This window comes from Somniosus microcephalus, unplaced genomic scaffold (assembly GCF_052327205.1).
Source record: "Somniosus microcephalus isolate GS21.2 unplaced genomic scaffold, FLI_Smic_1.0 unresolved_chr1, whole genome shotgun sequence".
NCBI classification, from domain to species: Eukaryota; Metazoa; Chordata; class Chondrichthyes; order Squaliformes; family Somniosidae; genus Somniosus; species Somniosus microcephalus.
The window spans coordinates 163,243,786-163,258,894 of NW_028225179.1; the positions used below are offsets into that span (position 1 = coordinate 163,243,786).

General features: G+C 49.1%; 1 protein-coding gene across 1 annotated transcript in view; it reads right to left on the reverse strand.

Moving 5' to 3' along the window:
• The window catches only part of slc44a4 (solute carrier family 44 member 4), a 145,448-nt gene that overhangs the window by 40,721 nt on the left and 89,618 nt on the right, over positions 1–15,109 (reverse strand). Inside the window, exons 5-10 of the mRNA XM_085975216.1 lie at positions 11,964–12,063; positions 7,600–7,728; positions 6,477–6,537; positions 3,627–3,738; positions 1,905–1,988; positions 704–816 (exon numbers count right to left, since the gene is read on the reverse strand). Coding sequence (XP_085831342.1) covers positions 704–816; positions 1,905–1,988; positions 3,627–3,738; positions 6,477–6,537; positions 7,600–7,728; positions 11,964–12,063 — 599 coding nt within the window. The remainder of the gene's footprint in view (positions 1–703; positions 817–1,904; positions 1,989–3,626; positions 3,739–6,476; positions 6,538–7,599; positions 7,729–11,963; positions 12,064–15,109) is intronic.

Here is a 15,109-nt window from a genome sequence, read left to right on the forward strand (position 1 = left end):
AATAGAGGTATTGAAGTTATGCTGAACCTTTATAAAGCGCTGGTTAGGCCACAACTGGAGTATTGTGTCCAGTTCTGGTCACCACACTTTAGGAAGGATGTGAAGGCCCTTGAGAGGGTGCAGAGATTTACCAGAATGGTTCCGGGGATGGGGGATCTTAGCTACAAGGAGAGGTTGGAGAAGCTGGATTTGTTTTCACTAGAGCCAAGGAAGTCAAGGGGTGATTTGACAGAGGTGTACAGGATTATGGCGAGTTTGGATAGGCTAGATGGGGAAGGCTGTTCCCTCTAGTTGATGGTACAAGGACTAGGAGACACAGATTTAAGGTTTTGGGCAAGAGATACAGGGGGGGAAGTGAGGGAAAACTTTTTTACGCAGCGAATGGTGACGACATGGGACTCGCTGCTGATGGAAGTGGTGGAAGCGGAGACACTCGATGTTTTCAAGGGGAGACTGGATAGGCACTTGAGGGAAATAAACTTGCAGGGCTACGGGGACAGAGCGGGGGAATGGGCCTGGCTGGATTGCTCTACAGAGAGCCGGCACGGACTCGATGGGCCAAATGGCCTCCTTCTGTGCCGTTATGACACTATGGCTCCACGACTTTCCCCAGTTCACTGCCCCCACAATGTTCACAGTAATTAAGAAATGAGAGACTGGTACAGTGAAAGGAATGATGGTTTTTTCTCCCCTAAATACCCACCATATCCAATGACAGCAACCAGACCAATGATCAGGACCCAGATCAGAATTCCAGCCAGGAACCTCATGAGGAGCAGGAAGAGCAGACTCACTAACATAGCGATGACCAAGCCTCTGTGAGGGCAGCGGGAAGACGAGTTGAAAAGCCCAACAGCAATGGGAAGAAAGAGAAAGAAGACCACGTTAACTTTGGCACATTATTTCCAGATTGTCGGTTACATTTCAAAGCTCAGCAACTGTTGGGAAAAGACTCAACACAGACCAGCACAATCGCGGCTTGAAGGAGTCCAGGGTTGGTGGAAAGGCAACGGGAGCGGGCGCTCACCAGCTTGGGCAGCCGGCTCCGAAACCAGGCTTGCCCGCGACTGGAACTCAACCCAGCCGAGGGGACAGGGCCAGTTCCCGGTGAAGCCCCTGGACTAGGGAGCTGCGTGGAAGCAAGGCAGGCACGGAAGGGCGTCATTCCGCCGGACCTGGCAAAATCCTGCACCTCGCGAAAAGTCTCAGCTTGAAACATGGCCTTGCTGTATGTCAAAGGAAAACAGGTTGAAGGTTTAGCAGCAGATCCAACACTGCCCTGTAACAGAGTGTAACACACGCAGAGTGGCCCTGTAACAGAGTGTAACACACACACACACACAGTGGCCCTGTAACAGAGTGTAACACACACACCGTGGCCCTGTGACAGAGTGTAACACACACACAGTGGGCCTGTAACAGAGTGTAACACACACCGAGTGGCCCTGTAACAGACTGTAACACACACACACAGTGGCCCTGTAACAGAGTGTAACACACAGAGTGGCCCTGTAACAGTGTGTAACACACACACAGTGGCCCTGTCAGAGTGTAACACACAAGGAGGGGGGGTGGGGGTGGGTGGAGGGTGTAACCTAGACCCAAGTTGCTAATCAGTTGCACGACCTCTATCCTGAAGCTTTCCCATGGACCATTGATAAGGCAGGAGAATTATATGGAAGTAGTTTGTTCCATTGCAGTGGGAATGGATGGGGAAACAAACTGATGGGCGGCAGGATTGAAACCGCCCCCAAGTCTCTCAAGGGGGGGGTGGGGAAGGATGTAAAGACAGCAGCGATGAATGCATAATCCAGTGTAAAGAAAGTGCTAAGAGTTTCTATTGGGTCTGCTAATCACCGTGAGCCGCTCGCGTGCACAGATTCAGAGATGAAGAGGACACTCACATTAATATCCAATGCCAGGACTTTGTAAAATCTTCAAATATCCTCATTCCCACTTCCTTAGCATTGAAGTCATTTATCAGATCACTGAAACATACAGCCAATAGTTAGCCTCCAACACAACCTCACAAACCGCACTTCAAATAGGTTTAACCCTTCCTCCCTCGGTGCAATAGCTCCACCTCACACAACAACAACTTGCATTGATGTAGCGCCGTTGACGTAGTAAAATGTCCCAACGCGCTCCGCAGGGGGGGATAAGCAGACAGAAAAAATTAACACCGAGCCGAAGGAGATGATATTAGGGCAGGTGCCCAAAAGCTTGGTCAAAGAGCTAGGTTTTAAGGAAGGTATTAAAAGACAAGATAGAAAGAGAGGCGGAGAGATTTAGGGAGGGAATTCCAGAGCTTAGGGCCCAGGCAGCTGAAGGCACGGCCGCCGATGGTGGAGCGAAGGGAAATCGGGGATGCACAGGAGGCCAGAATTGGAGGAGCGCAGAGATCTCGGGGGGCCGGGGCGGGTTGTAGGGGCTGGAGGAGGTTGCAGAGATAGGGAGGGGCAAGGCCATGGAGGGATTTGAAAACCAGGATGAGAATTTTGAAATCGAGGCGTTGCTTAACCAGGAGCCAATGTAGGTCAGCGAGCATAGGGGTGATGGGCAAACAAGACTTGGTGTCAAAAACAGGAAGGCAGATTATTATCTGAACAGCAATAGATTGGGAGAAGGGGAAGTGCAACGAGACCTGGGTGTCCTTGTGCACCAGTCGCTGAAGGTAAGCATGCTGCTGCAGCAGGTGGTTAAGAAGGCAAATGGTATGTTGGCCTTCGTAGCGAGAGGATTCGAGTACAGGAACAAGGATGTCTTGCTGCAGTTGTACAGGGCCTTGGTGAGACCGCACCTAGAGTATTGTGTGCAGTTTTGGTCACCTTACCTGAGGAGGGATGTTCTTGCCATGGAAGGAGTGCAGCGAAGATTCACCAAGCTGATACCTGGGATGGCAGGAATGACGTATGAGGAGAGATTGGGTCAATTAGGCTTACATTCGCTAGAGTTTAGAAGAATGAGAGGGGATCTCATTGAAACTGATAAAATTCTAACAGGACTAGACAGACTAGATGCAGGAAGGATGTTCCCGATGGCCGGGGAGTCCAGAACCAGGGGTCACAGTCTAAGGATAAGGGGTAGGCCATTTAGGACAGAAATGAGGAGGAATTTCTTCACCCAGAGAGTGGTGAACCTGTGGAATTCTCTACCACAGAAGGCAGTTGAGGCCAATTCATTAAATATAGTCAAGAAGGAGTTAGATATATTTCTTGAGGCTAAAGGGATCAAGGGATATGGGGAGAAGGCAGGGACCGGGTACAGAATTTGGATGATCAGCCATGATCTCATTGAATGGCGGAGCAGGCTCGAGGGGCCGAATGGCCTACTCCTGCTCCTATCTTCTATGTTTCTATGATGCGAGTTAGAGGACACGGGGCAGCCGAGTTTTGGATGAGGTAAAGTTTATCGGGTGGGGGTGGGGGGTGGGGGGTGGGGAGGGTAAGATGGGAGGCCGGCCAGGAGAGCGTTGGAATAGTCAAGTCTGACAAAGTCACGGATTTGGGTTTGAGCAGCACAGGAGTGGAGGCAGGGGCGAAGTTACAAAAGGTGGCGATAAACACACCTTAAACGTTTTGACCGGTGGCGTTTCTTCAAACATTCACCACTTGGCACAAGCTTACCTGGTAGCGTTCTTCATCACCCCAGCAGTGGCGTTTCCCGGGGTGATGCCTTCAATGGTAAAGTTGCTGGGGTACTGCACGCCATCCAGTTTTGGCACACACCTACTTAAGACTGAAGGAAGAACAGAAGCTCATGATTTAAGGCAAGGCGAGGCGGCGAAATCGCCGTCAAGTTACTCCTGGAACCACAGCCGGCCCGTTCTGCGCACAGCAAGATCCCACCAACAGCCTCGAGGCGAATCGCCAGTTAGCTTGGGGGGGGGGGGGGTTGCTGGCCGTGGGAGGAAGGTTTGCCAAGGACACACGCCATGCTCTTCTGCCAGCATCATCGTGAGATCTTCAGTATCCACCTGAATAATGGCCGTTCTGATGGTTTTGGCACCTGCCTTCAATGGTAGCATGGATGGAGGAGTTGGAGGCGGGCAGGAAGGTCGAAAGCCAGCATGGCCTTGGGTTTAACGTCTCAGGACTATGCAGCTCCCCTCGGTTACTGCACTGGAGGGGCCAGCCTGGATTCCGTGCTCGAGGCACCGAGTGTCCGACCAATTGAACCCAAGCTGACACACAACTGCATCGATACGATACAGGAGGTCGTTCGCTCGCTTCACTGCTGGAACTACTTTGCAACGTTTGTGTTCCGCCACCCACATTGCAGCAAGCAGCTGAAGACCAGGTAACGCTTTTTTTTCTCCGCCCAACTCTCTCTGCAGTATCAGCATGCCGGTATAACTACCAGCTATTCAACCATGACACACACACACACATTCTTTGAACCTACACCATTTGCTTTCCTAATTGCTTGCTGTACCTGCATGTTACCAGAAAGTTAACATGCAGGTACAGCAAGCAATTAGGAAATCAAATGGCACGTTATACTCTAATCCCTTTGTAATAAAGGCTAAGAGTAAAGAATGGTGTGGAGATGCCGGAGTTGGACTGGGGTGGACAAATGTAAGAAGTCACACAACACCAGGTTATAGTCCAACAGTTTTATTTGAAATCACAAGCTTTCGGAGCGCTGCTCCTTCATCAGGTGAAGTGGAGAGATGCATAAAAACACGGCTTATATAGTCAAAGAATAATGTCAGATGTTTACAGGTAATCTTTCTAACTGCCCTTTATCACACCTCGGCAGAGAGATAATCACAGCAATCAAAGGTGTGAATGGTGTCCAAACAGGTCAGTCAGGAAAACATTACATCAAAGAACAATGAGGAATGTCACAAGGGGTCAAATGTTGCAGATGCTGGGGTCTGTATGAAAAACAAAAAACAGACCGAAAAACATTTTTTTTTTTTTGCTGGAAATCACAGCAGGTCCGGCCGCATCTGTGTAGGTTCATGTCACGCTACATGTAACCCCACCTGATGTAGGGTCACCCAGACTCGAGTCGTCGTTGGCTTGTTCTCTCTATACAGATGCGGCCGGACCTGCTGTGATTTCCAGCAACAACAAAAAAAATGTTTTTCGGTCTGTTTTTTGTTTTTCATACAGACCCCAGCATCTGCAACATTTGACCCCTTGTGACCCCACCTCATTGTTCTTTGATGTAATGTTTTCCTGACTGACCTGTTTGGACACCATTCACACCTTTGATTGCTGTGATTATCTCTCTGCTGAGGTGTGATAAATGGCAGTTAGAAAGATTACCTGTAAACATCTGGCAGTATTCTCTGACTATATAAGCTGTGTCTTTATGCATCTCTCCACTTCACCTGACGAAGGAGCAGCGCTCCGAAAGCTTGTGATTTCAAATAAAACTGTTGGACTATAACCTGGTGTTGTGTGACTTCTTACAAGAGTAAAGAAGTCTTAGTACAATTATACAGGGCATCGGAGAGACCACACCTGGAGTACTGTGCACAGTTCTGATCTCCTTATCGAAGGAAGCATATACTTGTCTTGGAGGCAGTGCAACGACGGTTCACCAGACTGATTCCTGGGGTGGGGGGATTGTCCTATGAGGAGAGATTGAGTAGACTAGGCCTATATTCCCTAGAGTTTAGAAGAATGAGAGGTGATCTCATTGAAACATATAAAATTCTTAAGGGGCTTGACAGGGTTAATGCTGAGAAAATGTGTCCTCTGGCTGGGGAGTCTAGAACACAGGGTCAGTCTCAGAATAAGGGGTCGGCCATTTAGAACTGAGATGAGGAGAAATTTCTTCACTCAGAGGGTGGTGAATCTTTGGAATTCTCTACCCCAGAGAGCTGTCGATGCTCAGTCGTTGAGTATATTCAAGGCAGAGGTCGATAAATTTTTAGGAACAAAGGGAATGAAGGGATATGGGGATAGTGCGGGATGGTGGAGTTGAGGTAGAAGATCAGCCATGATCTTGTTGAATGGTGGAGTAGGCTCGAGGGGCCGAATGGCCGACTCCAGCTTCTATTTATGTTCTTATGTAGACTGGCAGCACAGTGCAGTACTAGAAGAGTGCTACATTGTTGGAGGCATTAAACCCAGAGTCCCATTTGCTTCCCCTCTCCAGCCCCCGCCAGCCCCCACCCATCCACCCACGAGCCATCAGACGCTCATGATTCAGATGATAGCGATACCCCCCGACACCGTTTGCAGGAGAGCGGGGAGTTCTCCCGGCGCCCCGGACAACATCCCTCCCGTTTGCGCGAGAGCGGGGGAGTTCTCCCGGTGCCCTGGACAAAATCCCACCCTCAAAATCATCAGCAACGCCTCTTTAAAAACCAGACTCTGAATGGGGTTTCCCCAAATCTAATCCAGCCATCTCCTACGCCCACTAAAACTGTTCAGCTAATACAGACACAGTTATAATAGAATAAAGCCCCGGAGCAAAAGTTCACACAACTCGTATACCATTGGAAATCAACCACTTACATGGTGTGCTCGGGATCGTGTAGGCGGGACACAGTTCTTTCGCCAGAATATCTTTTGGTAGCTGAAAGCAAAACCATTTGAAGACGTTTCATTTTTAAAGCTCCCAGCAGTGCACACAAGGATGGCTTAGATCAACAAGGGGCTTCTCTACTGGAGCGTCAACACGTGTAACAGAGCACGGGTGGACTGTGGACAGCAAGCAATAGAGGGAGCGCTCCCGGCCACACATCCGCAGCATAACAAAGACCGCCTACTTCCACCTCCGTAACTTCGTCCGTCTCCGTCCCCTGCCTCAGCTCATCCGCTGCTGAAACCCTCATCTGTAATACACACCCTCCTCGGCCTCTTGCATTGTTCCACGGAAGCTCACCGTAAACTCGAGGAACAGAACCTCATCTTCCGATTAGGCACTTTACAGCCTTCCGGACTCAATATCGAGTTCAACAATTTCAGATCATAACCTCGGCCCTTATTACACTTTTACTTTTTTTTTCCACCCCTTTGTTTTGGGTTTTCCCTTCCCCCCCCCCGCCTTTCCTTTTTTTTTCTCTCTCCCACATGGCAACTGTCTCTCATCCTGCCAGTACACTTCACACCTAATCTAGAGCCGTCTTTTGTCTCCACTGTCCTATTACCATCTCGTCTGGTTTTGAATACCTCTTAATGTCTCTTTACTTCGTTTGTTCTATCGCAGCCCTGCCTTCGATCTATTTCATTTCCTTTCCAGTTTGAAAAAGGGTTTCGACCCGAAACATCAACTCTCATTTCTCTCCACGGACGTTGCCTGGCCTGCTGAGTTTTTCCAGCATCTTCTGTTGTTATTTCTTATGCTCTTGTGTTCTTCTGACTCGGAGGCGAGAGTGCTACCCACTAAGCCACAGCTGACAGTGAGCAAGAGGCTCACCAACGAAGATGCAATGCAGTCTGGGGGTTGCAAATCACATTGACTGACAGACTGGTCCCGGGGGTGTGGGGGGGGGGGGGGGGCGGGTGGTGAGTGGGGAGAAATGCACACTACTTAAAGTAATGATGCTCGCAATGCTATGAGACAGCCAAAATATCAAGCACACAATCACAAGACAGCAGTAAACACCCGCAGCATTTGATGCACAGTAATACTAACCAAGGTGGTGGTCTTCAAGTCAATCATGGGGTTACAGTATTTCTGTTCGAAGATAGTGCTGGGTTTAAGCCCTGACATGAAAGCGATCACTGGGGCCCAGAACTGTGTGGGACATTCTGCAACACAGACCTGCAAAAACAAGAAAGGGAGCTTTTCAGTGGAGGTGTCAGGAAAATATCCCTCGCAGCACAGAGAGAGAGAGAGAGAGGGATGCCAATGGCGAAGACCTTCCCCTCGAAACCTAGGAACGAGCGAGCTCCTTCCGCTCCGTGGTAGCATTCACACCTTTCGAGTCAGAAGGTCCCGGGTTTGAACGCTGCTCGGGACAGTCACGGGGAGGAGAACGGAGTTCCGGCCCGGAATTCAAAAAGATAGGAAGACGACGACAATGCCATGTGGTCAAGCCTATCAGCCAGCCACGACTGGAGACCAGTGTGAAAATACACAATGCAGGGAGGATGTTTCCCCTGGCTGGGGAATCTAGAACCAGGGGTCACAGTCTCAGAATAGGGGGACAGCCATTTAGGACTGAGTTGAGGAGAAATTTCTTCACTCAGGATGGTGAATCTCTGGAATTCTCTACCCCAGAGGGCTGCGGAGGCTCAGTCGTTGAGTATATTCAAGACTGAGATCGATAGATTTTCAAATATTAAGGGAATCGAGGGATATGGGGATAGTGCAGGAAAAGTGGAGAAGAGGTCGAAGATCAGCCATGATCTTATTGAATGGCGGAGCAGGCTCGAGGGGCCGAATGGCCGACTCCTGCTCCTATTTTGTTCTTATTACTGTTGGCGAGAGGGATGCTTAAAATCTGCTCATGTGACAGTGCTGTGGAATTAGAGTCATACAGCACAGAAAGAGGCCCTTCGGCCCATCGTGTCCGCGCCGGCCATCAAGCCCTGCCTATTCTAATCCCATTTTCCAGCACTTGGTCCGTAGCCTTGTATGCAATGGCATTTCAACTGCTCATCCAAATGCTTCTTGAATGTTGTGAGGGTTCCTGCCTCTACCACCCTTTCAGGCAGTGAGTTCCAGACTCCAACCACCCTCTGGGTGAAAAAGTTCCTCCTCAAATCCCCTCTAAACCTCCTGCCCCTTACCTTGAATCTATGCCCCCTTGTTATTGACCCCCCAACTAAGGGGAAAAGTTCCTCTTTATCTACCCTATCTATGCCCCTCATCATTTTGTACAGCTCAATCAGGTCCCCCCTCAGCCTTCTTTGCTCCAAGGGAAACAACCCCAGCCTGTTTAGTCTTTCTTCATAGCTGAGGCACTCCATCCCAGGTAACATCCTGGTGAATCTTCTCTGCACCCTCTCCAAAGCAATCACATCCTTCCTATAGTGAGGCGACCAGAACTGCACACAGTACTCCAGCTGTGGCCTTACCTGCGTTTTGTACAGCTCCATCATAACCTCCCTGCTCTTATATTCTATGCCTCGGCTAATGAAGGCAAGTATCCCATATGCCTTTTTAATCACCTTATCTACCTGTTCTGCTGCCTTCAGGGATCTATGTACATGTACACCAAGGTCCCTCTGACCCTCTGTACTTCCTAGGGCCCTACCACTCATTGTGTATTCCCTTGCCTTCTTTGTCCATCCAAAATGCATCACCTCGCACTTTTCAGGGTTAAATTCCATTTGCCACTTTTCCGCCCATCTGACCAACCTGTTTATATCGTCCTGTAGCCTGAGGCTTTCCTCCTCGCAATTTACCACCCCACCAATTTTCGTGTCATCTGCGAACTTACTGATCATACCTTTTACATTCTCATCCAAATCATTTATGTAGATCACAAACAACAAGGGACCCAGCACCGACCCCTGAGGTACCCCACTGGACACAGGCTTCCAGTCACAAAAGCAACCTTCGACCATCACCCTCTGCCTCCTGCCACTCAGCCAGTTTAGGATCCAACGTGCCAAGGCACCCTGGATCCCATGGGCTCTTACCTTCTTGACCAGCCTCCTATGCGGGACTTTGTCAAAAGCCTTACTGAAGTCCATGTATACCACATCCACAGCATTTCCCTCATCCACACACCTAGTCACCCCCTCGAAAAATTCGATCAGATTTGTCAGACATGATTTACCCTTGACAAAGCCATGCTGACTATCCCCGATTAATCCTTGCCTCTCCAAGTGGAGACTAATTTTGTCCCTCAGAATTTTTTCCAATAATTTCCCTACCACAGATGTTAGGCTCACTGGCCTGTAATTCCCTGGTTTATCTCTGCTACCCTTCTTGAATAATGGTACTACGTTAGCTGTTCTCCAGTCCTCTGGTACATCCCCTGTGGCCAGAGAGGTTCTGAAAATTTGTGTCAGAGCCCCTGCAATCTCCTCCTTTGCCTCACACAATAGCCTGGGATACATCTCGTCCGGGCCTGGGGATTTATCCACTTTTTGGCCTGCTAAAACCGCTAGTACCTCCTCCCTCTCGATGCTAATATGTTCAAGTATATCACAGTCCCCTTGCCCGATTTCTATGTCTACATCGTCTTTCTCCATAGTGAACACAGATGCAAAAAATTCATTTAAAACCCCGCCTACATCATCTGGCTCTGCACACAGATTGCCACTTTGGTCCCTAATGGGCCCTACCCTTTCCCTGGTTATCCTCTTGCCCTTAATATACTTATAAAACATCTTAGGATTTTCCTTTATTTTGCTCGCCAGTGTTATTTCATGGCCCCTCCTCGCCCTCCTAATTTCTTTTTTAAGTATGCCCCTGCACTTTTTATACTCCTCTAGGGCTTCCTCCGTCTTTAGTCTTTTGTAACTGCCAAAAGCCCCCCTTTTTTTCCTAATGCATTTTTGTATATCCCTCGTCATCCAAGGTTCCCTTTGCTTGTTGGTCCCACCCTTGACCTTTACGGGAACATGTTGGCGTTGTACTCTCTCTATTTCCCTTCTGAAAGTCTCCCACTGCTTTGATGTGGATTTTCCTATAAGTAGCTGCTCCCAGTCCACTTTGGCCAGATCCTGCCTTATCATATTTAAATCGGCCTTCCCCCAATTTAGAACCCTTATTTCCGGGCCGTCTTTGTCTTTTTCCATGACCACCTTAAATCTCACCAAATTATGGTCACTGTCGGGCGACAGCTCATTAAAACAGTGGAGAGGCTTTGTATGAGCACAGGGTGTACATAGAGTCATAGAGTTTTACAGCACAGAAAGAGGCCCTTCGGCCCATCGTGTCTGCGCCGCCCATCCATCCCTGTCCAGTCTAATCCCATTTTCCAGCATTAGGTCCATAGCCTTGTGCGCAATGGCATTTCAAGTGCTCATCCAAATGCTTCTTGAATGTTGTGAGGGTTCCTGCCTCCACCACCCTTTCAGGCATTGAGTTCCACATTCCAACCACCCTCTGGGTGAAAAAGTTCCTCCTCAAATCCCCTCTAAATCTCCTGCCCCTTACCCTGAATCTATGCCCCCTTGTTATTGACCCCCCCACTAAGGGGAAAAGTTCCTCTTTATCTACCCTATCTATGCCCCTCATTATTTTGTACACCTCAATCAGGTCCCCCCTCAGCCTTCTCTGCTCCAAGGAAAACAACTCCAGCCTGTCCAGCCTCTCTTCATAGCTGAGGCGCTCCATCCCAGGTAACATCCTGGTGAATCTTCTCTGCACCCTCTCCAAAGCAATCACATCCTTCCTATAGTGAGGCGACCAGAACTGCACACAGTACTCCAGCTGTGGCCTCACCAGCGTTTTGTACAGCTCCATCATCCCTTCTTCTTAGGCAGTCCCTCGGAACCGAGGATGACTTGCTTCCACATTAAAAATGAGTTCGCAGGTGACTGCCTGACATTCCAGGTCCCGAACTTCATTTTAAAGGGTGGAAGATGCCTGTGCGTGAATTCTTTTAACGTGGGGTGGCCGTTGCACACCAGCTACCACACGGGCTTGACAGAGTAAGGTCTTGGTCCAATGGCAAGGGGGTCCAAGACAATTGGAGACCAGGCTCTGCTACAGTCGATATACTTTGAGGTGCAATGGCTGGTTGTGTATAAGGGCCAACTAGTTTGCCTGCTTTACTTGCAAGATCTCCTGTTGCAAGCAATGAAACGTGCTGTAACAGGAGGGTGAATTTCCCCCCCGCTACCACGTCTAGATTCTTTCGGGGCAAGAGACTGGTTTCCTGCGATACTTGAATTTCAAAATTTAGTTGTGTGACTTCTTCAGAAATAAAATCTCTGGAGCCTGCGCTTATAGGCATGCAAGCCTGTTTTTTTTTGCCTCTTCCCATTCACACATCTATCATTAAAAGGTCATTATTACACAATATACACTTGTTAAAATTCAATTGCGAAGCTTTGTAGAGGTCCTGGATGGAGGTTCCTCATGCAGATGGGTACCTGAGTCGTGGGGCACTGGAGCCCGTTGAGGGCGGAGGCCAGGATACCCGTCGGTGAAACACATTTCAGGATGTCGAAGTACAAGACGTATGGCTTTCCCCTTGGAAGGAAGGAGGAAAAAGTGTATTAATATTCGGACTTCAAGAAATATCAGAACAGTTAATGAATCACCCCGGCACACGTGCGGAAGTGGCGGTTGATCTTGGCTTCCAATGTCAGCAGCCCTCTGATAACCCGCTCAATGAATTTCAGCCCTCGCCTTAGCGTGTTGGGATACCGTTAGTTCCACAGGCAGCAGCCATCTCCCACACCTTGCACAAGTAGTCATGAGTGAGTTATTCAACTATAGGGGGCATCATATCAGAGGCTGGTCCTATCGACACTCAGCAACCATATACGCACACACTACCAACAGGAGTCACGGGAGAGTGAGTTATTTGACTGTGATATACACACCCAACAGGAGTCACGGGAGAGTGAGTTATTTGACTGTGATATACACACCCAACAGGAGTCACGGGAGAGGGAGTTATTTGACTGTGATATACACACCCAACAGGAGTCACGGGAGAGTGAGTTATTTGACTGTAATACACACACACACACACACAAACAGGAGTCACGGGAGAGTGAGTTATTTGACTGTAATACACACACACACACACCAAACAGGAGTCACGGGAGAGTGAGTTATTTGACTGTAATACACACACCAAACAGGAGTCACGGGAGAGTGAGTTATTTGACTGTAATACACACACCAAACAGGAGTCACGGGAGAGTGAGTTATTTGACTGTAATACACACACCAAACAGGAGTCACGGGAGAGTGAGTTATTTGACTGTAATACACACACCAAACAGGAGTCACGGGAGAGTGAGTTATTTGATTGTAATACACACACACACACACCAAACAGGAGTCACGGGAGAGTGAGTTATTTGACTGTAATACACACACCAAACAGGAGTCACGGGAGAGTGAGTTATTTGACTGTAATACACACACACACACCAAACAGGAGTCACGGGAGAGGGAGTTATTTGACTGTAATACACACACAACAAACAGGAGTCATGGGAGAGTGAGTTATTTGACTGTAATACACACACACCAAACAGGAGTCACGGGAGAGTGAGTTATTTGACTGTAATACACACACACACAAACAAACAGGAGTCACGGGAGAGTGAGTTATTTGACTGTAATACACACACACACAAACAGGAGTCACGGGAGAGTGAGTTATTTGACTGTAATACACACACACACAAACAGGAGTCACGGGAGAGTGAGTTATTTGACTGTAATACACACACACACAAACAAACAAGAGTCACGGGAGAGTGAGTTATTTGACTGTAATACACACACACACAGACCAAACAGGAGTCACGGGAGAGTGAGTTATTTGACTGTAATACACACACACACAGACCAAACAGGAGTCACGGGAGAGAGAGTTATTTGACTGTAATACACACACACACACACCAAACAGGAGTCACAGGAGAGTGAGTTATTTGACTGTAATACACACACACACACACCAAACAGGAGTCACGGGAGAGAGAGTTATTTGACTGTAATACACACACACACAAACAAACAAGAGTCACGGGAGAGTGAGTTATTTGACTGTAATACACACACACACACACCAAACAGGAGTCACGGGAGAGAGAGTTATTTGACTGTAATACACACACACACACCAAACAGGGGTCACGGGAGAGTGAGTTATTTGACACACACACAATGGGAGAGTGAGTTATTCGACCAAGGGAGGCATCATATCGGAGCCTGGTCCTATCGTTACCCAGCCACACAGGAGTCACAGAAGAACGAGTTATTTGACTGTAATACACACACACAACCAACAGGAGTCCCATGGGAGAGTGAGTTATTTGACTGTAATACACACACACAACCAACAGGAGTCCCATGGGAGAGTGAGTTATTTGACTGTAATACACACACACAACCAACAGGAGTCCCATGGGAGAGTGAGTTATTTGACTGTAATACACACACACAACCAACAGGAGTCCCATGGGAGAGTGAGTTATTTGACTGTAATACACACACACAACCAACAGGAGTCCCATGGGAGAGTGAGTTATTTGACTGTAATACACACACACAACCAACAGGAGTCCCATGGGAGAGTGAGTTATTTGACTGTAATACACAATCCTATCGGCACCCAACCATCCACAGGAGTCACCGGAGAGCAACCTGGAGTGGGAACGGAGGCCAATTGGCGTCGCCCACGCTCCGCCGTCATCTCGGCTGCGGGAAGCAAACAGCATTGACCAGGGATAGATCGCAACCCGGTCTGCAGAGCTGCGCTCGACACTTGGCCAATACACCCACCATCCGGGGAACTCCTCCTCCCCCTCCTAATGTAGATCCAGGGCACCGCTTTCTCTCCCCTAAAGCACCGAAACCCCAATTACCTCCCAGCTGGATTATTCTGCAGGCACCTCATATCCAAACCAGTTACCCTGGCAGCACGCTTAACACAGCAGGGCGACCCTAACTGGTATCATCATTGCAAAGCCCACTAAGTGCCATTACAGAAAGATGTCAGGTTTATCTTTAAAGTTCAGGACTGTGATTATAGAACTGCCTCAAATATATCAAACACACCATAGTTTGCTTCTTGCTAGCAGGTTATATTATCACACCCGGTACTTCAACATCCATACTGGTTCGTTTTACAGCCATTTCAGGGAAAGGGTTGAATTTTCGTGCTTATGATAAGCGACATCAGTGCTGGGGAATAAAACACTGTTCCACGCTGTGCACACACCCGCCTAGGTCAGGCACTCCACCCTCAATCTCAGGAGAGGACCTCACACTCCATCATCGGTCAGCTGTGGCTCAGTGGGCAGCACCCTCGCCTGAGTCAGAAGGTTGTGGGTTCAAGTCACCACTCCAGAGACTAGAGCACATAAAGCTAGGCTGACACTCCAGTGCAGTGCCGAGGGCGCGCCGCGCTGTCGGAGGGGCGGCGCCGAGGGCGCGCCGCACTGTCGGAGGGGCGGCGCCGAGGGCGCGCCGCACTGTCGGAGGGGCGGCGCCGAGGGCGCGCCGCACTGTCGGAGGGGCGGCGCCGAGGGCGCGCCGCACTGTCGGAGGG